This window comes from Bison bison, unplaced genomic scaffold (genome assembly GCF_000754665.1).
Source record: "Bison bison bison isolate TAMUID 2011002044 unplaced genomic scaffold, Bison_UMD1.0 scf7180017864490, whole genome shotgun sequence".
In the NCBI taxonomy this organism is placed as follows: Eukaryota; Metazoa; Chordata; class Mammalia; order Artiodactyla; family Bovidae; genus Bison; species Bison bison.
The window spans coordinates 7,485,840-7,512,279 of NW_011495049.1; the positions used below are offsets into that span (position 1 = coordinate 7,485,840).

At 35.7% G+C, this 26,440-nt stretch overlaps 1 protein-coding gene across 1 annotated transcript in view; it reads right to left on the reverse strand.

Moving 5' to 3' along the window:
* SSBP2 (single-stranded DNA binding protein 2) overlaps positions 1-26,440 on the reverse strand; it is a gene marked incomplete at its 5' end in the record, with an annotated part of 221,161 nt that overhangs the window by 81,898 nt on the left and 112,823 nt on the right. Inside the window, one exon of the mRNA XM_010863391.1 lies at positions 6,478-6,567. Coding sequence (XP_010861693.1) covers positions 6,478-6,567 — 90 coding nt within the window. The remainder of the gene's footprint in view (positions 1-6,477; positions 6,568-26,440) is intronic.

Here is a 26,440-nt window from a genome sequence, read left to right on the forward strand (position 1 = left end):
TTTACAAACGTGCTGCAGCACAGGTTCCACCATATCAGAGTTTTGATCAATTTGGATTTTAAAATATGGATGGCCACCACAGTCTGAAACTAAATTACTTGGTATACTTTATCTTAAACAAGTATATATAATCTTATTCATGTCAAACAAAACCTTACATTTACAATCCATCATCAATATATTATTAGTTTTCAACAGTTTTCAGTAAAGACTACAGATCCAGTGACTAAAAAGATAGCAAATGGATCAAGATAAAAATCAAAACACAATATGGTACACGGTAAAAATGAACAAAAGGCGACACAGAATTCAGAATTAGATATTTACAAGTATATCCCACATTAGTTGTACACTCAAAGATACCTACATTAAACCTATTAAAAGGTTACATTGTATTTTCATATAAAAGTTATAGATATACTTAAAGTGATACAAACAAGATGTGGTTTTCTTAAAAGTTTTCTTGTGATAAGGGCAGAAAGGAGGAAAAATAAAGCATTTTTCACTCCCCCAGATTTTCTTTTTTGGTTGAAATCAGAAATGCTTTAATTAGTATGTTATAATAAATATGTTTAAATAACTACAAAAAGTTATAATAATAAGTTTATAAATAAATGAATTTTAATAAGTACAAATAAGTTAAATAAGTTATAATAAATTCACAAGAGAAGATTTCTTATTGCTCAAATCTAGAAAATTATAATACTTCTTAAGGTGACAGAGTTAACAGTCTATTTAAAAAAAACATGAATGATAACTTGTTTATAAATGCATTTAACTAAACTATTTTATTATACACAAATGTGAAGAAAATCTAATTGGTTCAAGGATTAATGCTGCCTATTTGGTAAAATTTTGCCTGATTTTTAGTATGAATGCTATGAGAATGAATATATAGCAGACTGAAGCTTTTAATCCATGATTAAATTTCTCAGCATACAATGAAACTTGTGAATAATACTCTAGCACTGGGACAGGAGAGCCATAGCACAGATTTAGTTCAAAGGGCCTGTTAACGCGTATTCATGCCATGCCGCAATACTGTATTTTCTTCCACCAAAACTACCAAATGGCCACTTTTACTATCTTCCCTCTGACCCTAGTAACAAGATTCCTCAACTTAAAGTTATTCTGAAGTTATTCACCAGTTCTGTGGTAGGTCACTCTGAGAATTTATAGCATTTCTTATACAAATTACTCCTTTGATAAAAGACTCCAAGTAAATGAACGTGCCTTACTTCAAATGGCTTCATTTTACTAAACTAACACCTTTGTTGGTATGTTCATCTATACCCCTTGATTTTACTTGAGCTCATACTCAATACAAGCACTTCCATTTCAATAAAAAATGGCGGTTTAAGGGTTTATGAGGGTTTAAGTCTGAACCATGTTGATACCTGTCACTAACAGATGCTAATCTAGAGACTGTCTTCCAGGATGGACTTATTAAATGTATAGGGAATTAACCGTATTTATTTTGGAGTCTAAGTTAACTGTATTCTTGGGCTCCAAAATCACTGTAGATGGTGACTGTAGTCATGAAATTAAAAGATGCTTGCTCCTTGGAAGAAAAGCTATGAACAGCCTAGATAGCATATTAAAAAGCAGAGATATTACAGTGCTGACAAAGGTCCATCTAGTCAAGACTATGGTTTTTCCAGTGGTCATGTATGGATCTGAGAGTTGGACTATAAGGAAAGCTGAGTGCCAAAGAATTGATGCTTTTGAACTGTGGTGTTGGAGAAGACTCTTGAGAGTCCCTTGGACTGCAAAGAGATCTAACCAGTCAATCCTAAAGGCAATCAGTCCTGAATATTCATTGGAAGGACTGATGCTGAAGCTGAAACTCCAATACTTTGGCCACCTGATGCAAAGAACTGACTTATTGGAAAAGACCCTGATGCTGGGAAAGACTGAAGGTGGGAGGAGAAGGGGAAAACAGAGGATGAGATGGTCGGATGGCATCACCAACTCAATAGACATGAGTTTTGAGTAAGCTCCAGGAGTTGGTGATGGACAGGGAAGCCTGGTGTGCTGCAGTCCACGGGGTTGCAAAGAGTCGGACACTACTGAGCAAATGAAGTGAACTGATTCTTCATGCAGTTGTTATGAATTCACAGATTTAGAGTTTGTAATAATTTCATTTGGTAATGTATTTGTCTATAGTTATGATGGAAAAGGGGAACTTCTCAGGTGGCTCAGTGGTAAAGAATTTGCCTGCCAAGCAGAAGACGTGGGTTGGATCCCCCAGTCGGGAAGACCCCTTAGAGAAGGAAATGGCAATCCACTCCAGTATTCTTGCCTGGGAAATCCCATGGACAGAGGAATCTGGCGGACTACAGTCCATGAGGTCACTAAAGTACATCTTATGATATGATCACATATTGAGTGAAGTTCAGAATTGTTGAAGATGGTGAAGCTTTATGCATTAATTCAATGCTTTCCTGGTCTAGCACCATTCCAACTGTCCCCAAATAAGCTTTGCACTTCCTCACTAAGAATGGGAATTCAAAACTGATTTCATTCTCTGCATAATTCTTGGATGTCACTATCTGTATGGAACTGGATTAAAAACTGATATGTGGACTTGAATTATCATTGTCTTGATGATATGTCTACTTACAGAAGGCAGCTACTCTCCATTAACAGGCACTGTGGCCAGAATCATGCTGAAGGACAGGAAAGTGATATTGATATTTAGGAAACAGACCCCGGGCCCATTATGATATGTACCAAAGACAACACAGTGCTGCTTTTTAAAAAAGGTTTGATGACTTGAGTTTTCCAGTATTTCAGAGAGGCATTTCTAGGGAGACTGAACATACTTAAGCCTACTGAATAAGGAAAATGAGTATTTAAAGGATTAGCTGGAATGGTCTCCCTGGATAAAAAGGGATGACGTTTATCATGCTTAAACATCTTTAAAACTTTTTGTACCGCCTATCTTTCCTGACTAAAGACATGAAAATTTTCCAAGGGTCTAAAGTAGGAACCTCAGAATCATCTTTGATTTCTCCAAGTCCAACTTGTTTAATCAACTAACGCCTAGTGAGCATAACGATGCATTGCTTCTTCCTCCCCAGTCCTGCTGCCGTTGCTCTTAAATATTAAGAGGTCCACAGAGCCTCTTTCTTGAGCTACTGTCACAGCCATCCAGCTGACCCCCTGCGATAGCCTCTCTCACAGGTTCTGTTGCCTTTGCTCTTCTTTTGAGTGTTAGTGTTTTGGGAGCTCAAGTACACATCCCTTTACTCTCTCATTCTGTAGTTTCTCTCTGAACAGTCAGCCTACACCTGTGGGTTCAGGTCCTTGATATGATGACAATCCTGCAACTTTTACCTGTAGTCTAGATCACTGTCTTGGCCTTCAAACCTTTATGCTTATTGGTCTATAGGGTATCTTTAATTGGAGGTCCCACCTCAAATTTTGTGGTCCCTATCATCAAATCTCATGTGGATTACTGTAACAGCTCCCCTAAATAGTCTCCCTACTTTCAAAACTGTCCCTCTGCAATCCTCGCTACATCCTATAACTGGAGTGATTTTTCAAAAAAATGCAAATAGGAATAGGCCTCCGTCCAGCTTAAAACCCTTCAATAGCTTATTACTGCCTTTAAGATCAAGTTCAAGCTCTTAACTAACCTACAAGGCCCCTCAGGGTTCCTTTGGAGTCTCATTGCTAGTCATTCTCTCTTTAGCTAATAATTAAGCTCCAGTTTTGGGGAATTATTTGGTCTCTGCTTTCTTGTCTGGGTCTTCATAATTTTTTTTTCCCTCTTCCTGGAATGTTCTTTTCATCTCTCCCTGCTTCCTTTGCCTAATCATCTTTAGATGCCAACTTGGATTTATTTACTGTTTTGGCAATATTTTTCTGACAATGGCTCTCCCAAGATTGAGTTTGGTGGCCTTCTGATTTGCTCTAAAAACACACACTACTCATTTAATATAGCCATTTCTTTCTAAATTTGAATTGCCTTTTCTCTTTCTCATTCACCACAGTGTACATTTTTGAGGGCAGGGATTTTGTATACAATTATATCACAGGTGCTTAACAAAGCGTAAATCTACCCTATAGTTTGAACTCTGGTCACTGCCCTTCTTAGAGATGTCCAACAGCTCCTACAAGCCTAGTGAATAAAGACGCAAGTTCTTTACACGGCACACGAGGAGGCCCTTCTCAAGATGCTAGAGTTTATCTTCCAATTTCATTTCCAGGAATTCCTGCCTGCCTCCCTCCTCTACTGTCCATTCACATTTCGCTGAACACCTCTGCACAGGTAATTCTGATGCTTCCATGCTTTTGCTTCTATTTTTCCCACTTTCTAGAGTATTGTTCCTCTGATTGTTTTCTTGGAAAACTTTTTCAAAACCACCTTTAGCTCTAGTTCAGGCAGACTTAATAGTTCTCTTCTCTGGGTCAACACAGAACTTCACACTGTTTCAGCATGTATCTTGCTATATTACAGTTATTTATTGTCAATAATGTCTCACTGGTTAGACAGTGAGCTTTAGGAAGCTACATATAAACACATTCATGTTTAGATGCTGCCACAGTGCCTGACGTCTACTGGGAGCCAAATGTTTATCTAATTGGATTAAAACAAAAATTAATTCTGTTTCAACTACTCTTACCAAGACTTAGGCAGAAGGCAGGTAAGGGAAGACTGGCTCATTCTACAAAATGTGAAAATGAATATGTATAGGTTTATACATCTTTGCTTGACCCTAGGAAGAATTTGGCTTCTTTCCGAACTCATCCTCTTTTTTTTTTTTTAAAGTGCCACTTAGAGAGCTTCTACTAGCTCTTGTAAGTAGGTAAACTCTTCTGATTTGCTCCCTAACTTCAATCTATCCTTAGCATGAGGAAAACACATAAAATGAGCTAGAAATATTTTATGAATAATGATCAACTATGAACATTGGCTCGGAAGGTAAAGAATCTGCCTGCAATGCAGGAGACCCAAGTTTGATCCCTGGCTTGGGAAGATACCCTGGAGAAGGGAATGGCAACCCACTCCAGTATTCTCGCCTGGGAAATCCCATGGACAGATAGGCTATGGTCCACAGGGTTCCAGAGTCAGACACGACTGAGCAACTAACACATACACACACGTGAACTTTAAATGGTAAAGTCAAGGGCAGAAGTTCAGAAAGCCTTGCTTTGAATCCCAGTCCTGTGACTTTCTGACTTTGTACAAACTGCTTATTGTGCCTTGGTTTTTTTATTTGTGCAATAAGAATGATAAGACTTACTTTACACTTAGGTTATTGTGAAGATTAAGAGTTTATACATGTGAAACATTTAGAACAAAAACATGGCATACAGTAAGCAGTTACTGTTAGGTTTTATTATGTTAAATAGTGATTAATTATATGTTCCTATATTTTAAGGTGCTTCACCACAGAATGTGAGCTCTAAGACTTTGAATATCAATATAAAGTAGCCAGACAAATAAGCATATCCTAAAGGACTTTACATTTCAGAGTTAGTACTCGGTTCTAATTATGACTTTTTTATTCAATTGCTGTACTGTGGAAAGTTACTTATTTTTCTATTTTCACATTTATAAGTACATTGATCTACTCTGTAATGATGGTAAGTATCAACAAATGATTTTCAAGAACCTTGAAAATACAAAACACAAAAGTGACAAAATAGTTTATAAGTACCCAATGTAATTCATTAACAATATTGCCTATTACATTCATTTCCATACTGCCTTCCAATCGTAGCTCTAACTCCTAACTTCTTCCTAATTTTCTCAAAGGGTGTTATAAAATTAACTATGTAGTTAAACTTCAGAATCTATGTTGGTTTGGGTTAGAAAACTGTCAGATTTAAATGTGGATGCCATAAAAGTAATGTAATTTAAAAATCATTATTATCTTTTGCTAAAATAAATGTGCTTGTTGCAAATTTAAAATACTAACATATGCATTTTAAAATCTGATTTTATGTTATGTAATGATATTGATAAAAATCTGTTTAAAAGCCACAAAAATGATTCTATAACAAAACTACTTTGTTATAGCCTATAATTTTGATAAATGAATAAGTTATGATTTAGCCATAGTGTGAAAGTACAGCCAAATCTTGATTATCTTTGGTCTGTGGAGATATGGATGGCTTACATAGTTAAAATCCATGTATTATTCTAAAACCTCATCCATTAGCCTTTTCTTCCACCAAATCTTCACCACATTAGCTTAATGGGCTAATTTGCACTTAAGCTACCTTTCTTACTTGAACAGTGAAATGGCAAAATAAATACACGAATAAAAATTGGACAACAAATAAAACACTGGAGGGAAGGCTAATCTACACACTAAAACAGATCTCTGAATAATCAAGAGTTGGCTGCACAGTATTATGTTCACTTTAAGGATTACAACAGCCTCGTTCTCCTTTGAACCTTTCAATAAAATTGAACAGGAGTTCCTATGCCTTAACAGTCCTAGTCAGAGTTGCTCTGAGTACCTGAAAGAACCCTGGTGGTACAGGGCCTACTGGCATGCCATCTCCTGGGGGAATGTTTCCTAGCACTGGACTGGGAGCTGCTGCAGCACTCTGCAAAGAATAAAGGAGAAACAAACCTATATCATTACAGAGAAGGCACAAAACCAAAGACTGATGATAACAGACTGTAGGAAGGGAAGCTTTTCATTCTTGGGAACAAATATTGGTAATTTTCCCCACTCCAGAGGTAAAGTAAGATATAGTAGTTACTTTGGTATACGACTAAGTTATTTGGTTTAAACAGATCTCTTTAAAACTTTTTAAAGTTACAAACTATAATAAGATGCTATATTTGAGTGATATATAAAAGGCAATTAATATGATAAAATGATAGAAATTTAAATAAATGCTTTAAGGCAAAGACTTATGAAATGGCAACATCAACCAATAGGTAAATAAGTAACAAGTTTGAAAATGATGGTTGTACGAGATGGAAAAAGGAACTCTGTTTATATTAATTCTCTGTCTATAGGTGGCAACACTCACTTTATTCACTTTCTAATATAAATACTATAATTGGTAGCCAAAATAGATAGCAAAAGTAGGGTGGTGAGGATGAAAAAGTAATTAGGAGACTGAATAAGAGAAAGGAATTAGATTTGCACAGATTAGTCTCATATAAACAGATTATAAAAAAATCAGATTGAAAAATTCAAAGTCTACTTTACTTGCAAATGATTTCATGGAATCCTACAGCTTCAAGAAATAGGAATATGAAAAACTTTGGGATAGGCTCTTCATAATTGAGTCAAGTTTTTAGATTTAATTCTTACATAGAGCAGTAATACATACAACTATTTTACAACCATGGATTTCATCCCTCAATCTGTTTAGATACATTACAAATCCTAAGAACAGTCAAGAAGGGATCAGAAATATATTAAAGACAGATCAGTATGAATCCAACAGTTCTGTTATGAAAGTAACTCAAATCCAAGGTCTATATATTTGTTATACTTTTCTCCCATCAGTTTATTCATTCATGCATTAATATTCCATGAGAAGATGTAATATCTCAGTATATTTGCAGCGTATATTTCCCAGTATATAAACTGATAAGATACTAAAGTATGTTTATTCTATAGTACTGGAAGTTATTATCAATCAAGGCCAATGCTTTTGGTCTTTCCTGAGGAAACCTAGATTTAAACTTGGTTATCTAACGTGTTGTTTACCTATGAATGCCAAAATTCTAAACTTCTGATAAAACACTTAAGTATTAAAGAAGAAACAGTATTTCTTAGATATTAAGATTAAACACCAATCTATTATCCCATTTTAAACAAAAACATGCAATTTCATTCAAGTGTACATTAATTGAATACATACCATTTGTCACATACTGTTGTAATTTGCATTTTATATCAACACTCATGTTTTTTAAAAAAATTAAAGGCAAATTGCTTTCTCATTTTAACTAGTATAAAATTTTCATATACAATTTTAGAGTAAGAGAAAACCTTACCAAACATTTATCTTCTTTTAGTTAAATATATATGGTTACAGGCAGATCTAGGAAGGAAGATTTGATCTACATCTTTTGACAGTCAATTACTATAATGGGGAAGTTGCTCTTAGTACTAAAAGTTAGACATAGGGTGTCACTATTGTTCTAATTAATTGTAGAACAGAAACCTTTTCTGTAAGAAAAAACTTACTTAAAAGAGACAAGTTTGTAAACCACACTCACCTTTGCTTTTATAGAAACGTACAACACTGAGCCAGTTTACAAGAAAAAAACAGAATTTAGTGAACTGCTGCAACTGCTTAGTGCTGTACAAACATGCTATTTCTCTTGTAATTCTTGTTGCCTAGCAAGTATACTGGGGCTTACGTGGCCCCGTGGTATAAAGAATCTGCCTGCCAATGCAGGAGCTGCAGGAGACACAGGTTCGATCCCTGGGTTGGGAAGATACCCTGAAGGAGGAAATGGCAACCCACTCCAGTATTTTTGCCTGGGAAATCCCATGAACAGAGTAATCTGGTGGGCCACAGTCTACAGTGTTGCAAAGAACTGGACATGACTGAGCACAGCACAGGACACTAAGTATATTAAAAAAGGTTTTGCCTATCAAAAGGGAAAAATATTGGTTTGTATCAAAACTAAAACTTAACAAGTAAAGATGTTAGGTTGTCATTGGCTCCTTTATTTTTTCTCTTTTCTTGGAGGTGAGGGAGAATTACATTGTTAAAAGGTATAAAATATACTAGTTTTTTCTTCAAAGTTCTTCATTGTATATGTTTTATTAGGGCTTTTCTCAGCTAGTATTTAAAAATGAAACAAATGATATAGAAGATTTAAGCAAGTTAAATCTGAAATACTTTTTGAATTTTAATTTTATGACTTCAAAATTATTTAATAAATTCAATCAAAATATATCTTGCCAGGACTCTCTTATCAAGCTCTACAACATAATAGCTGACACAACAGAAAAAAAAATCCTTGTCTTTTTGGAATTAACATTCTAGTGAGGGGGGAAAACCACAATTAGTGCTATGGAGAAAAAGAAAGCAAGAAATAAGAGAGTTCCCAGTTAAGAGAGTAGGAATTACAATTTTAAATAGAATAGTCAGAAATGAATGAATCAGCCAAACAAATGGATCAAATTATGGTGACTGATTTAAATATGCTTCTTACTCTGTCATTGGGATCACCTTCCTACATTTTAAAGATGTCTTACATATTTATATTTTGCACCTATTCCTTTAGTGTCATAAGAACTATTAGAAAATTTTTCTTTCATAATAATCATACTGTGGCCATAACGATAGAGATGTCTTGAAAATAGTTTTGTGGCCACAGTCTAGTATAGAGCATGATGCTTTGGTTTTCTGGTGTAATAGCAACTTCTAGACTTGGCCTAAGGACATAAATTGAAGTGAACGGAATACTAGTAATTATCAAGTTTATTTACCCAGTACAAAGCACTAGTGTAGAGCATTTCAGTCCAAACTTCACTCTGTGGATCACAGTTTTGAGCTGAATTATCCATCCATTCTTCTGGGATTTACTGACAAGGGATAATTGCTCCCTTTGTTGTACTGTGTGGACTCAAGCTTAGAGGACCATTTGGTACACCACGGTAATCAATAACAAATACTAATCTGATAATAAACACTAAAAGGACACATTAAATGTTACTCTAAGCACTGGAAAACAGTGTATTTTTCAAACTACCTAAATTGCTCATTTATATACAGTAGCATTACAAATAATATTAAAACATGCTTTGAAACTGTAAGCCACTGAAGAATCAGGTTTTAGGGATTAAAGCTTTATGTAGAAGGGCGAAATACCGCATTTCTCGGGTTTCATGGCTGGAATTTCTAAGACTTGTTTCAAATTTACTTCCAACTCACGAGACAAATTTATCTCATGACTTGAGGATCCACAAACATTTTGTTGGTTCTAACTCGTAAAGTATGTATTATTCTGGGGATGGGGGTTGTGACTGAATTACAAAAGGACAGCAAATAATTTAATTATACTAAGAGCTACTACAAAGCATTAGCTTCACTGGATTTGTGTGAATTCCCATTAGAATACCATGGAAAATCCTTTATATATAATATATCCACAATTATTTAGGGTTGACTTTTTATGTTCTCTCTCCTGTGAAAAAGAAAGACATATAAATAACATGGTTTAAAAATATTTCTTCTAATTAAGTGAATATTTTTGGAGCAAATGTAAAAATATTAATTACCATTAAAACATTTTTCTTTTTGCTGGTTTAATTTATATGATTTTAGTATATACTTTCAGGTTTGTATTTTCTAACTGCTCTTAACTTACTTTGCCACATGACTTGAATTTCAATGCTTTTTTGAAAGTGAAAATTTTACTTTTTATTTTAAAAATGTTTTCCTAAATCACTATCTTTACTTACTTTTTATAAATACAATATATTAAATTTGATATTTTTAAATGAAATAAATTATGGAACAATTATTTGCTTTCCCAAGGAAAATATTACAATGAACTTTAAAGAGTCACCGCAAAATGAGTCTTCATGTTGCTATATATTTAAGTCTCCTTTCTTGGACTTTGTGTTTTCATATCTTTCTACCTTGCAACAAGGCACAAGCCAACCTATGCTCCTTCCTCATGTTATTTACTTTTCCCTTGTATATGTGTCTAGCACCACTTCCCATTTTCTCTTCAATGCTATTTTAATACTATTTTCATTCTCTAATTCCTGATTTCTGAATGTAAAGAACAGTGAGGTATGCTGTTATTTTATATTTTCCTTTTTTTACAATCTAAAATAAAAGCTAGAAGAGTTCTTATTTTAACCTTAGTTATTATCACTAGTAGCCTATGGTAGGAAAAAAAAAATGTTGTATATACTCCTGTAAGAAAGTTTCAAAACAACAGGCATAAAATAAAATTTTGCTTAAAATTAAAACTAGGATGCAGTAGATTATAAAATACACGTTAAATAACTAACAGTTTTAGTTACTCAGGATGGTACAGAACCAGCTGCCTAGGAATAAACTGGGAATCAAGACATAAAATCTACATTTGGTAGAAAAGGAAAACGATCTTTAAAGTATACGTAAAATTGTGAAGGTAATAACAGAAACTAAAATAGTGGTATACTTATTGGAAATTGGAAGAAATGAGTAGGACGAGACCTGGCAGAGGATTATTGGTATTTACTCTTAAGACATTTGTGCTATTTTTAAGGCAGATACAAGTATTGTTTTGAGAAATATTTAAACTGTTGATACAGTAGATCCCTTATCTATGGGGCATAGATTCCAAGACCACTGGATGCCTGAAACTGCAGATAGTACTGAACCCTGTATATGTTTTTCCTATACATATATAATTACGCTAAAGTTTAATTTATAAATTAGGCACAGTAAGAGATGAACAACAATAACTAAAAATAATATGATTATAACAATATACTGTGATAAGTTCTATGAATGTGGTCTCTCTCCTTTCCTTCCTCATTTCTGGCAGTGGCTTCTTCATCAACAGATGCAGCTCTTTTGTAATTTTTATATTATTTGATCTAAACCTATTCCTGCATCTGTGTAACCATCCCTTACTGGCAGAAAATGGCTTGTTATCACCTGGTTCAGAGGATCTCTTGCTGAAGTCTTGTTCATGTCTTCCAGCCACAAATGTTGTTATGCCTTTTCTACGTTAACTAAGTACTCATCATGCACTGTGGCAGTCTGAGGTGTGAAAACCAGCACAGGTGTCTTTTTTCCTTTGTCACAATTTCATAGAAGACTTGTTCTTACCAAAGATCTTAGCAACCTCAGCATACGACTGCTTTTCTTTCCTTATTAAGTCTAGAACTTTCAACTTCTCACGTAAAGGAAGCCTTTTCCAACTTCTGGTGTATCTGAATTGCCCACATCACTACTGTTGTGCTTTGCACTATTAATAAGCAAAGTAAGGGTCACATGAACACAAGCACTGTGATACCATGAGAGTGGATTTGATAACCCAGACAGCTGCTGACTGAACAATGGGTGGGTTAAGCTGGACAAAAGAATGATTCATGTCCTAGGCAGGATGACGCAGGACAGGGTGAGACTTCATCACGCTACTCAGAATAGTGTGCATTTTAAAGTTATAAATTGCTTATTTCTGAATCTTTAATTTTTTTCAGATCCTGGTTGTCTGTGAATAACAAAAACTGCAGAAATCAAAACCGTGGTTAAGCATGGCTCTGCAGTAGTTTTTCTGTCTTCATAATTTTAATGCAAAGCACAGTTAAATACTTTAGCTATTGGTTGAAGACATGTTCTTTACCATACTAAGAAATATTTCTATGCCCAGTGTTTTTTAAACAATTTTCAAAGGTCAGGAATAATAAGAGACACATTGCCTTTTCATATTTGATTGGTGTTATTTAGTTTTTCTTTTGGGAAGCATGACATAAGTACTATACATTGACAGTTTTCTTAAACCATCATTGTATTTGAGATAAGTCATGCTTGATCATTATGCATGATCCTTTTAATAGGCTAATAATTTTATTAGCTATAATGTTTTATTTAGGATCTTCATATCTATTTTCTAAATGAGACAGGTTTAGAAAATTCCTTGCTAGATTATATTTTCAAATTTAAGCATTAGGATTATTCTGCTTCCTCAAAATGGACTGGATGGCAAACTCTTGCAATGCTCTGAAGAAATTTACATAATACGGTGTTTATCTACTTTGTGAAGTTAAAAAATATGCAGTGATAAAACTGCCTGAATACAAAGGCAATTTTGGAAGTAATTATGGTCCTTATTATTTTTTATATTTTTTTTATCTTATTTTCTTCAATTCTGTTCATTTATCTTTTCCCAGAAAACTTCATTTGTTTGGGACTTTTTGTTTTATTCATATACACACTACTTCCACATGTTTTAAAAAGGTCCTCTGTAGCAGCTGTGAGAGCCTGCAAGTAGACCACCACCATCTGTCCTTCATCTTTTCCCATGGTAAGAGAAAAGTAGCCAGGGACCACAACCCAGCTACGTGATGCTGCTCGGTCTCCGTTGCTCTCACCAAGAATTAAGCTCTTACTAATGTGAGCAAAAGGGGTACACATCATTTTCTGGATGCCTCCTGCTGCTGCTGCTGCTGCTAAGTCGCTTCAGTCATGTCTGATTGTGCGACCCCACAGACGGCAGCCCACCAGGCTCCACCGTCCCTGGGATTCTCCAGGCAAGAGTACTGGAGTGGGTTGCCATTGCCTTCTCCTACTTACTTTTAATTGCAGATCCAATTTCTGTCATGCCTATAAGACCAATGCCCTGAACAATGGCAGAGGCCCTACTAGCCTTAGTCTCTGGATGACTCTGGAGCACAGCCTGCCTACCTGGCCTGGCCTGACTTCCTGAACTGCTGGTCCTTAACAGAGGCTGACTTGCTTTCTCCTAAATTGAATGAGTGTTGTCATCATTATCTTTGTCAGGAATTGTTCTATTAACTCACCTTTTTTTCCTATTTAATATATTTTACTCTTAAAATTTTTTTTCTACTTTCCTTTGCTTAAAAAACGTTTTATTTTCAAACTTTTTAATAAATTAGTAAATACTTTCTCTTTTTTAAAAAGATAAATAATATGAAACTGTAAATTTGGCTCTGAATTTATCCTTGATTGCATCTGCAAGGTCTGATGGTGGTATTCATGGCTTTTTCCCTAGATCATCCAATAAATACAATTTTAATTTTCCAAAGAGTTACTGGATATAACTGGAAACCAAAATGATACTGATTAGATGATTTAGAAAAAAATGAGAACACTAATATCAAACTTTGTACATGTAACCAAAGATATACTTTAATTTATAAATGGATGGAGGTTTTATTCTCATTTTTAGTTTCTAGTTTCCCAAGTGTGCCCAGGTAAGACATACCATGGGCTTCCCAGTGGTAAAGAACCTGCCTGCTAATGCAAGAGATGCAGGTTCCATCCCTGAGTCAGGAAGATCCCTGGAGGAGGGCATGGCAACCCTCTCCAGTATTCTTGCCTGGAGAATCCCCATGGACAGAGGAGCCTGGTGAGCTGTAGTCCATAGGGTCACACAGAGTCAGACATGACTGAATTGACTTAGCATGCATGCAAGATACACAACTTTTGTATTTAGGAACTTTTGAATAATTTTTATATGGCCTAATCAATGGTTGATTTTCCTAATATTCCAGGAATACTTAATAAAATATCCATGTTCTTGGTCTACATTTTTATCCATTTGCCAAATACCTTTATATTGTCCCTAATTTTTGTCCTCTTGCTCTTTCAAATACATATATAATACCCTACAACTACTGCTTCTCCATTTAATTTTTCTTTTTCATGTTTAATAATCACTGCCTTGAATCTATTTGTCCTAAAATTAATATTTCAAGCTCAGCTTTTTGTGTGCTCATATATCAAATCATCTCCCATCCATTTATTTTATTTTTTTTATTTTTAAACTTTACATAATTGTATTAGTTTTGCCAAATATCAAAATGAATCCACCACAGATATACACGTGCTCCCCATCCTGAACGCTCCTCCCTCCTCCCTCCGCACACCATCCCTCTGGGTCGTCCCAGTGCACCAGCCCCAAGCATCCAGTATCGTGCATCGAACCTGGACTGGCATCTCGTTTCATACATGATATTTTACATGTTTTAAAACTTTATGCTATATTTTGTTTAACTGTTCCACTTCTCAGCAGAAAAGGCCTCTAATATGCATCTAATGAGATGTCCTTTAAAGCTAGAAAGAAGAAACTTTTCTCCATCTTAAGCTTTAAAGGTACTAATGTTAATGCAAACAATACTGTTTACCTTTCTTTATGAAAAATGAAGGTGGCTTTCTCTTACTCTACATCACCCTCTTCTATTTCTTAACCCTCATTATAAACACCTAGAGTTTTAGGTATAAATTTTTGTCTTAATCACCTCTTCTTTCAGTAATAATTTTTACCTCTACATTCAGTTTTATAATCAGCTTTATACTTTCAACATAAAAAATAACTCCAATTTTGTCTAGTTTTTTCCCTTTCAGCTTAAAATAACATAACTGTGCTCCTCATATGAGTTGCAATTTGCATACATTTCTTAGTTGGCTAGAGGATGTATGAATACCATTTCCCAAATCCTCATACGTGCAAATACCTTTTTAAACTCACATCAAAACTACAGACACCCCTGTACCCCTGTTGTCTGGTATTAATGTTGCTGAGAAGTCTGATGCCATCTGATTTTTGTTCCTTGGGATGTAAACTGTTTTTCTCTTCTAAAGATATGATGGATGTTTTCCTGATATTTATAACTCCCAGTGTTTCAATTCCATAGGTATTGATCTCTAAATTTCTTGTCTAGTGAGATGTGAACCTTTTCAGTGATTGTATCTGGGTTATTTTTTTCTAATTACAAAAGTTGAGGGGAAATTTTTTGCAGTTAATAGATGTAAAGGAAAGATCTGGCAAATCTTGCAAATGTTTTTAGCATCTAAGTATATAGTTATGATATTTTTGATAACGTTGGAAATATGTTTAGAAACCATGCTAGGACAGGATTTGAGCAAGTTAACAGTGGCATGGAAAGGCTTCCCTGATGGCTCAGTGATAAAGAATCTGTCTGCCAATGCAGGAGATGTGGGTTCGATCCCTGGGTCAGGAAGATCCCCTGGAGGAGGAAATGACAATCCACTCCAGTATTCTTGCCTGGGAAATCCCATGGACAGAAAAGCCTGATGGGCAACAGTTCATGGGGTCACAAAAGATTTGGACATGACTTAGCAACTGAACAATAGTGGCATGGAAAGCTGGTCAGTACACTTGTAGAAAGCACTTCACATGCAAACACCATGTGCTGTAAAAAGGAATACGTTTTGATTGAGTGATCTTTCTTTTCAGATACCATCCAGTATAAATTGTGAACTATGAGAAAAACAGTGTGCATTAAACATGTTCACTGCCATACATTTATCGTAAAAAATAGTCAAATTTAATAATAATATAATACTTCTATAAATTGCAGCACAAATAAGTGACAGAATGTTTCAACCATCAAAAATCACAGTTGCAAATGGAATTATTTGGGAAACAGGAGTTTATTTATGATATGAAAAAGGAAGCGTTAGTCACTCAGTCGTGTCCGATTCTTTGCAACCCATGGACTGTAGCCCACCAGGCTCCTCTGTCCATGGAATTCTCCAGGCAAGAGTACTGGAGTGGGTTGCCTTTTCCTTCTCCAGGGGATCTTCGAGACCCAGAGATCAAACCTGGGTCTCCTGATTCTTTACCATTTGAGCCATCAGGGAAGGTCTTATTTATGATATACTGCTATTAAAAACATTCCAAATACAGAAATGGGTATATGATTATAATTATGAAAATGGTAAAAAATTATCAAAGATGGTAGATAAAAAAAATTAAGTGTTAGAATGTTATAACTGATAAAGTGTTTACACACTTTCTGAAATTTCATGTTTCTGTTTTTAATATAAATAAAAATTACAATGGGTTAAAAATACACACTGCCAGTTTTGTCAATAGCTATAAAAACAAGACCAAACGCTATTAATAACTTAAGACAAACCTAATCCCTAATTTTAAGTTTAAATGCAGACATTTCTAATTTTAAAAAGACCTCTTGTTTCAATAATATATTAAACACTGTAATTTTCAGACCGTGATGAACCAGTTTTTCTGCTTTGGAAAGTTAGATCCTAGAAACAATCTAAAAATCACTTTCATTATTGCCGGGCGTTAGTTTGCCCTGTCTTCACAAATTCATTTTTAGTGTCACACACTTTCTACTCTAGTCCACTCCACTCTCTGAAGAGTCCAGAGAACCAGCATCATTGACTACTGTTTTAGGCTTGTTTTAAAAATATTTTATAGATAGTTTTCACAAAACTTAATTATCCAGGGTATAATACTCAAACCCTTTAGGCTTCCAAAAGAGGGCAAGACTCAGAAATAACATTAAAAACAAAATCAAAAGTAGTTCCTGAGTACTCAGAAACACAGAATGTAAAAGAATTGATGTAAACATTACAGCTAATGTTTGCCATGCGGAAGTAGAAACACAGAATGTAAAAGAATTGATGTAAACATTACAGCTAATGTTTGCCATGCAGAAGAAAAAAAGTGATTTGGCTGGTAATTTCTACACAATGCTACCTTTTTCACACAAAAGGCAAGAAGCATGAGAAATATGACAGGCAATAGAAGGGAAGCAGCTAGTGATGCTAAAATATGTTTTAAGTGCAAGAGAAATGCAAAAGGACTCTGATAAACACAGTGATGATTTCATTCCTAAAGAATACTTTAGCAGGCAGACTTTGATTTAGTTAATTTTCAAAACAGCAGAAACCATCATATTTTATAGTTCAGAAATCAGCTTCCTTAAATTCTCTATTCAACTTTAATCAGAAAAGGTAGATTATAAGAAAAATGGCTGAAAAATTGGGAGATTTAGTTGGGTGAGGGGTATTGAGTATTCACTGTATTATTTCTAAACTCTCCCTTGAAATTTTCAAAATAACATGTAGAAAAAATATGAAAACCTGAAATAAGCTAATGAAGTTAGGCTGCAGTAATGTAAAATAATTCAGCTTATACATGTAAGACTGTACTTCCCAAGATGAACTGAGGGAACACTTCTCTACTTGAACTACACCACTACATGAACTATTCTCTACTTCCATATTTTCAATAACTTTATAAGGGGGAAAAAAAGAAAGAGTGGACATAAAGAATCTGCTTTGAGACAATTTAGTTCCAGGTGATATCTTCGCATCCGTACATGCAACCCAAATATTAGGTACCTACTATGTGCCTGGGGCTGATCTAAGTTGCACAGATTCATTTTGATCACAAAGAATTTTGAACCTAGTATGATGATACTCCTTGAAATTATGAGTTGTGATGAAAACTCAAATAGCATATAAAATTTTCTGTTTAAAAATGAAACAAAATGGGGACATTTTAGTCAAACGCTTACTAAAATAACCTTAAGCGGTATTTCAAAATACCATAGTTTAAAGGAAAAGCAAGGGAAAAGTGTTAGGTTTTTAACCGTTATTGATTCTGCTCGTTGCCCTACTTTTTCCTTTTTGACTTCAAAGCTGGAAGCCTTTGTCTTTTTTCTACACTATTGATTCAGTAAAAAAAAATCCCTAGGTTTCTACCAGTTTGGGGGTCTAGGTATTTTAACTATTCTTATAGTAAGAGAAACTGGACAATCAAAGTCATCCCTTGGCAAAAAATTGCTTTCCTGGCAACGGCAACCCACTCCAGTACTCTCGCCTGGAAACCCCCATGGACGAAGGAGCCTGGTAGGCTGCAGTTCATGGGGTCGCTAAGAGTCAGACATGACTGAGCGACTTCACTTTCACTTTTCACTTTCATGCATTGGAGAAGGAAATGGCAACCTACTCCAGTGTTCTTACCTTGAGAATCCAGGGACGGGGGAGCCTGGTGGGCTGCCGTCTATGGGGTCACACAGAGTCGGACACGACTGAAGCGACTTAGCAGCATGGTAGACTAGCCCCCCATAAATACCCATGGGTAATCCTTGGAGCCTGTGAACATTGTGGTTTCTAGAACCTGAAAGCAGTCTCTGGCTAATTCCTACAACCACAAGGAACTGAATTTTACCAACAACCAACAACCTACGTAAGTGTGAAAGCTGATTCTTCTCAGAGCCTCCTAATAAGAACCCAGCAGGCCCAGACCTTGATTTCAGCCTTGTGAGACCTAAACAGCCCAGTCAACCCTGACTTCTGACCTAGAGAACTGTGAGATAATAAACTTGAAAGCTAATAAATTTGTGGCAATTTGTTAAGTCATAAATAGAAAACTAATAACACCCTTCCTCCAAAATTACTATTTCATTTTGAAAAACATTTTCCATGAGGCACCTAGAATTGAGGGAACTCTCTGGGTTCTTAGAGGTTATTGGATTTGCTCTGTTGCATAGTGCTTATTTGCAAATACTATAATTTTGATTAAATGAATTGTCTTTCCGATCTCCCAAATGAACAAAGTTTAGTTTTGTGGTATTCTTGGTCTCACAATCTTTTAGTGGCTTTGAATCATGTCTCAGGCTTTTCTCTTCCACAGTTAAGAGTCAGGAAGCACAGTGAGAAGAACGGCACAGGAAGCGTCTTTTCTCCGGTTATAATCACCTGCCAGGACTCTTAACTCCACTTTCTTAGCCACAGAGACACAGCTCCTTGACTATTAACTGAAGGATCCCCTGTCTCATCTAGACTCCAGCCAAGCTAGCTCCACTGACAGGAAAATACAAAGACAACTGAAACCATCATTTAGGATTCACCATCATATCAACTTTGCTAATGGTCCCTGACCCTGTCCACTGATTCAAAGAAACTAGGAACCAGCTTCCATCCTTATACCAGGAAAAAGCCCATTCCCTACTTTGATTTGCTGAGCTTTCAGTGCCAGGTCCCATCTAACTAGCATCTCAATGCCTTAGAGACAATAAGAAAACATTATATTGAGTTTGTTCCTCATATTCGTTCTGAGCATGTTCTGCCACTGGACTTCTATTGCCACGGTTGAGTCATCAGTCTTTGCAGTTGGATTCCCTTGACACCAAGAGTCAGCTTGTTTAGACATGCACTCCTTGCTTCTTCCATCACCCTCCCCCTCTCCATGCACAGCTTTTTCCACCTGCTGAACATTCCCATACTCATTCTCTAGCATCCCAAGGATGACCATTTGCACGTACCTCTGTTCCCTGCTATCAGTCTCTAAGATCTCCATGGCAGATCTACTCACCCGTCTTGACTCCCTCTCAATGATCTGCTACATACCCTCTCTCAATTGCTTCCTCTCTCATCTTACAGTAGCTTGTCTTAGAATCCAAGGCACGCTTATTCTGATTCCATGACTGCAGAATATCTATTTAAGAAGTTCTTTTTTTAAAACTTTGTCACAGAACAAATTACAGTCATGGAAGTATAGCTCTGTATCAATAGCAAGAATCACTGTCATCTCTGTGTATTTAATTTTTCCAGGAGGAAGATAACCATTCTATACTCATCTTTTAAGAAGTCATATCCCATAAGAGTCAGTTAAAAAGTTTATGTAAAAGGCACAGCTTCTGAGAAATATCTTTTTCTCTTCTATAATTTATAGCTTTTGTAGGAAGAAATTTAAAGTCAGTATTTTTGAGTTTTTTCCTTTAACAGCATTATTAGCATGGACCTGAAACCATGTATATCTAATACAACAAATTTTTTAAAGTTCTTAAATTTTATACAAATAGTTCAAATATACTTAAGCAGAAATTTTAATAGGTGTGAAAAAATTTATATTATTTCACTACATCACAATATTTTGGGATGATTTCTATGCAAAGGTTAATTTCTAAGCTTCAACATTTATCTCGTCTCCAAAAGTTATTATGAATAAAAAGAGAACTTGAAAGTAACTTGAACAGAAATATTATTGTTTACTTTTAAAAGATGGTAATTACTGTTTTGTTAAAAGTAGTATAACAGATGGATTATAAAAGTCACAAAATAAAAATAATGATAATAAATGAAAATATTTGTTTCTATGACCTCCAAACTACAAACAGGGGCTAAGTCACTGAACCAGTTTTCTAAATCTTTGTTTATTAACATAAAGTCTAACTTGGCTTAAACTAATTCTGCCACTAGGTCTGGAGGTATTTAATTGCTGCCACAGACAAAACAAAATGTTATCGTGTGTTAATACATATAAATATACAAATTAAGGGATACCTGCAAAGGGAGCTTTTATATCTGTGTAATGTTTTGGTGGAGAGATAATATAAAAAATGCCTTATCAAAGATCTTAAAAATAGCACCTATAAAAATAGACTAAAAATGAGAAATTCAGTAAATATAGAAAGGTAAAGAAAATCATGCTAAAGATCTGCTTTAAATTAAAGAAAGTAAATCTCATGAGGCAGAGATTAAGATAACATTTTGGCCAAACTTGACCTACCATTCTTTTTCTCTAACCTTCAACTGCAACGTAATAGTATTAATAGTAATCACTGATGGTCACTGATATACAATATGTACAGCATTGAGTTATTTAAAATATTTAGAGAAGGATAGTTAAGTATGTGTTCAACACAAAGAACTAGTGTGACTTTTTAACAATAACAAAAAAACAAATGCACAAAATCTTACATTACAAAGTGGTAGTGGGCTCTGGAGTATGCCAACACCCCTTAAACCATCTGTAAATCTTTCTAGGGAACTATCTGCCTTCAGACACATTCTTTTGGATATTCTCAAGATAAGAAATATTTATCCTTAAACAGTTAATTTGCTTTTTGGAAGGAGGCAAAATTCATTTGATCCAGTGTTTCGTAAATAATGGTTAATAAGGGTAAAATTTTGATTAAAAAATTTTAATATGACAGTATTTCCACACATAAAGGCTTTGAATTCAATTGCAAAAATCTGAAGTTTTTAAAGTGATGACATGACTGAGATGCTTCAGGTTTACTTATATTTTTAAATCAATTTTTTGTCCTTGTAATTTTCACTTATTAGTGCATCTTCTATCAACAAATATTTTTGCCCACTACATGTTTGATACTACATCACATAGACCTTGGGCTTCCCTTATAGTTCAGTTGGTAAAGAATCTGCCTGCAATGTAGTAGACCTGGGTTCAATTCCTGGGTTGGGAAGATCCCCTGGAGAAGCAAATGGCCACCCACTCCTGCATACCTGCCTGGAGAAACCCATGGATAGAGGAGCCTGGCAGGCTACAGTCCACAGGGTTGCGAGAGTTGGACATGACTTAGCGACTAAACCACGACCACAAGTAGACCTTATTCCTGTTCCCAGGAGCTTATGATTTAGAGGGGTAAACAGTTATATATTTATTTACCAAAGTGATAAATGCTAGAAAAAAAAAGGAGATGTACTTTAGAGGATTACAGACTGTCCCCTAGAAGTAAAATTTAAGCAGATAACTGAAGAAAGTGTTGGTGATAAAGAAGCAAAATGAGGCAACAGAGTTAAATTATTACAAACTAAAAGAATTGAAAAGTAAAGGCCCTAGGATGGGCAAGAGAGTGGCAGAGTATAAGAAATGGTAAGGAAGGTCAGTGTGGCTCTCATACCAAAGTGTGGTATGAGAGATGAATTTAACTTTATCATAAGGCAATAAGAAGTTGACAAAAGGTTTTGAGATAGATGCATATGATCATCAGATTGATTGTTTTACATAGGTAACTCTGATAGCTCCCTTGAGAAAATGAAACAGAGGGAGCAAGAGAAGATTCCTTCTGAAGTAGCACTGTGGTGGGCTGAGGTCTTTGGGCAGCAGTGGAGAAAAAATGTGAATAGATTCAATATATGTTTCAAAATTTAAAAATTGCCAAGACTGATGAAGGCCAACAAAATGGGAGTAAGGAAGAAGGACGTGTCATGGATGACCAGATATCTGGCATAAGCAATGTGAGGATGCAACGAGATGGGTAGCACCTGATGTGCATCAGGTTTGGAGGGCAAAGTGTGACAAGCGGAGGGAGAAGCATCAGCTCAGTTTAGAACATGTAAGACATTCAGTGAGAACGTTTATTTACTAATAACTGGGCTCTTACAGAATATTTCAAGAGAGGAAATTCCATACACCCTACCTACTTTAACAATCTTATTGATACTGAATTTTAAACACACTTCTTTTCATTTAAGTCCTTCTTTTCCATTTTCTTATAGAGAAAACAATTGATCGCTGCCTTAATTATGTACTTATAGCAATATATACCTTCATTAACAAATGATGAATAAGAGAATTTATGGTTTCTGTAACTCTTGCATAAATTCTCTTGTAGTACCAACCATGTTGCATTGAGATTTTCTCTTTTCAGTTTGAAAATACTTAGCCCTAAAAGATCAAAGGTGTTTTCCTCTTTTTGTTTACACAGCGTTTAGTCATGCCTGGTGTGTGGTCAGTAAAAAACAGCTGAACAGAATCCATGCTATTATGATGGCATGTTTTGTTCTGGCTAAAATAAGTGTTATGTCACTTATAGGATTAATATCTTAAATCTAAACTAGCCCATGTTATTTTATGTCAAGCAAGCATATCAAGTTCCTGGAAGACAAGTTGACAGAAGTCAATGTGGCTGGTACATGCTTTGCTATTTTCTAAATAGGCTTGGACAGTTTTAAAGGACACTAAAGTGAAATAAATTATACAATCTTCATGTTAGCATTCACTGCAGGTGATGAACATGAATCAGTGGTGCCATTACATGGAAATGTCAACTTATTTTTAGTATCATTTCATCTGAATAGTAATTTGACTACTGTAAGATGACCACATAATTCATTTTCAAGATCAAGTTCTAATATATGGTTGCCAATCACATATAACCATTAAGTTAACTCCACTTTAAACACCATTTTGAAAATGGATCCATAAAATAGCCATTTATTTCTTTGTGAAATCACTATTGGTGATTACTCAACTAGATAAAACTAGATATTTTGTCTAAAAATAAAATTTAAGGCAAAAAGCATCAGTAGATAAAGAGGGTCTTAAGAATAAAAGGAATGATTTACAAGCAAATTATATAGATTCTAATGCATCTAGCAGTACATCTTTAAAATATACATAGCAAAAAAATCGGGTAACAAAATTACAAATCCATCATCACAGTGAGAGACTGAGTCTTCTCAGGAACTGATATATTCAAACAAATTAAAATTTAGATTTGACCACCATTAACAAGCTTGATTTAATGGATACTTCTAAGACCCTGAATCCACAAACAGAAAATGTACACTCTTTTCCAAACACTCTTAGAATATTCATAAAAAATGGATCACAAACTAGGCCACAAAGAGGCACAGAACAGCCAAGAATATATATAATATGGATTATATTCTTTGAACACAAAGCAATAAAATTAATTTAAAAAATTATCCAGAATTATATACTTTTAGAAACTGAAAATACATATTTATAAATATGTAAAACCACAGTGGAAAACTATTTAGATCGGAACTACAAAAGTCCTGCATTTTAAAACTTGGATAGCTACAACAGTAGAGAAAGTTCACAGCTTAAATGTACACATTAGCTGATGAGGAACGGCTATAGAAACATTAGCTGTTATAGATTTATCATGGTACAGTAATATAGGGAACCTCCATTTGAAATTTACAAACATATTATGTTTCTATTTTAGACTTGACACTTGCCAGATGTAGTTGAGTGAAGCAGGATGTAAGATTCTATTCTTAAGCTTACTGTGGAAAAGAAAGAACGATTATTTGCTTGTGTAAGGTACTGCATATAATCAAGTACGATACATAAGGGTAAAAACACAACTATGGGGTGAGACCAACTATCCTGTGTGCGTTCTAGCCCCCAAAACTGCACTCAAGTGGAAAGTTAAAAAAAAGATCTCAGAAGGAAACAAACACCATTCAGACGGGGGAAAAGTTATTATAAACTATAGTGTATTTCACTGCCTTGTTAAAAATATTACACGTTCTTTGTATGAAACCCTGGGTATGAAACCATCTCACGTTCTTTGTGAGAAACCATGGGTATTCATGCTCAAGTTGAGGCATGGCAACCCATACCACACACATTAACCCCCCGATGCAGGTCTGATAAGGTGATCCCAGAGAAGTCCCAGTCCTTTCTGCAATACCCAGGAGACCATTGTCACCAAAGTGAAAGTGAAAGTCACTCAGTCATGTCTGACTCTTTGCAACCCCATGGTCCATGGAATTCTCCAGACCAGAATACTGGAGTGGGTAGCCTTTCCCTTCTCCAGGGGATCTTCCCAACCCAGGGATCACCTCACCAAAGGCACTGGTAATTCAGAAAATAGCTTATTATTAAGTGCTACAGGAACCTATAGTAAGACAAAAACAACCAAACACTGGGATTAACTTCACAGAAGATTATCATGGTTAAGCAGAATCTTGAAGAAGAGTATTCCTTATAGAAAGGAATAAAAATAAATAAAAATCAAGACCAGAATAAAAACAAAAAACTAAGAAAGCAATGAAATACAAAGGAACTACAGAAGACAGGAAATGTCCTTGCTTGGTCATCAGGGGAAGAAACAGTTGTGGATACATGAGATAGAACCAGTTGCTGGGAATTCTGGAAAATACATCAAGAATGCTGGGAACTACACCACAGTGTATTTGATTGAGTTGACGGATATTATATGTCTCGAAGATATGAAGCAACTCAGTAACATGATAATAGTGACATTTTTCTGGCAGTAAAAAGAGGAAAGAAAAACGAATAAAAACTGAAAGCAGACACCAGCATTTTAAAAGATCCAGGTTTTCAGTTTGAAAAAATGGATGGCAGACATGGTGATACAAAGGAATGAACACAGACGAGAAGGCACGAGCAAAACAATGCAGGTTTCAGATAGTACGCTGCTGCTCCTAAGTCACTTCAGTCGTGTCCGACTGTTTGCCACCCCTGCCGGGCTCCTCTGTCCATGGGATTCTCCAGGCAAGAATACTGGAGTGGATTGCCATGCCCTCCTCCAGGGTCCAGACAGTATAGTACTGTGGTTAAAAATAAACAAACAAAAAACCAGAAGAACACAGACCTTGTGTGATACTGGTCAGCTGCTCAAACTCTCAGTGCAATGGTTCCTCCTTCAGAAAGTGTGCATAATAAAAGTACCTATCATGTAAAGTTGTTGGAGAAATAATGAGTGAATTCAAATAAAGCAGTTAGAATAACTGACACAAAGTAAAGGATCATTCAGTTCAGTCGCTCAGTCGTGTCCGACTCTTTGCGACCCCATGGACCGCAGCACGCCAGGCCTCCCTGTCCATCACCAACTCCTGGTGTCCGCCCAAACCCAGGTCCATCGAGTCGGTGATGCCATCCAGCCATCTCATCCTCTGTTGTCCCCTTCTCCTCCTGCCTCCAATCTTTCCCAGCAACAGGGTCTTTTCAAATGAGTCAGCTCTTCGCATCAGGTAGCCAAAGTACTGGAGTTTCAGCTTCAGCATCAGTCCTTCCAATGAACACCCAGGACTGATCTCCTTTAGGATGGACTTGTTGGCTCTCCTTGCAGTCCAAGGGACTCTCAAGAGTCTTCTCCAACACCACAGTTCAAAAGCATCAATTCTTCGGTGCTCTGCTTTCTTTATAGTCCAACTCTCACATCCATACATGACCACTGGAAAAACCATAGCTTTGACTAGACAGACCTTTGTTAGCAAAGTAATGTCTCTGCCTTTGAATATTCTGTCTAGGTTGGTCATAACTTTCCTTCCAAGGAGTAAGCATCTTTTAATTTCATGGCTGCAATCACCATCTGCAGTGATTTTGGAGCCCAGAAAATAAAGTCAGCCACTGTTTCCACTGTTTCCCCATCTATTTGCCATGAAGTGATGGGACCAGATGCTGTGATCTTAGTTTTCTGAATGTTGAGCTTTAAGC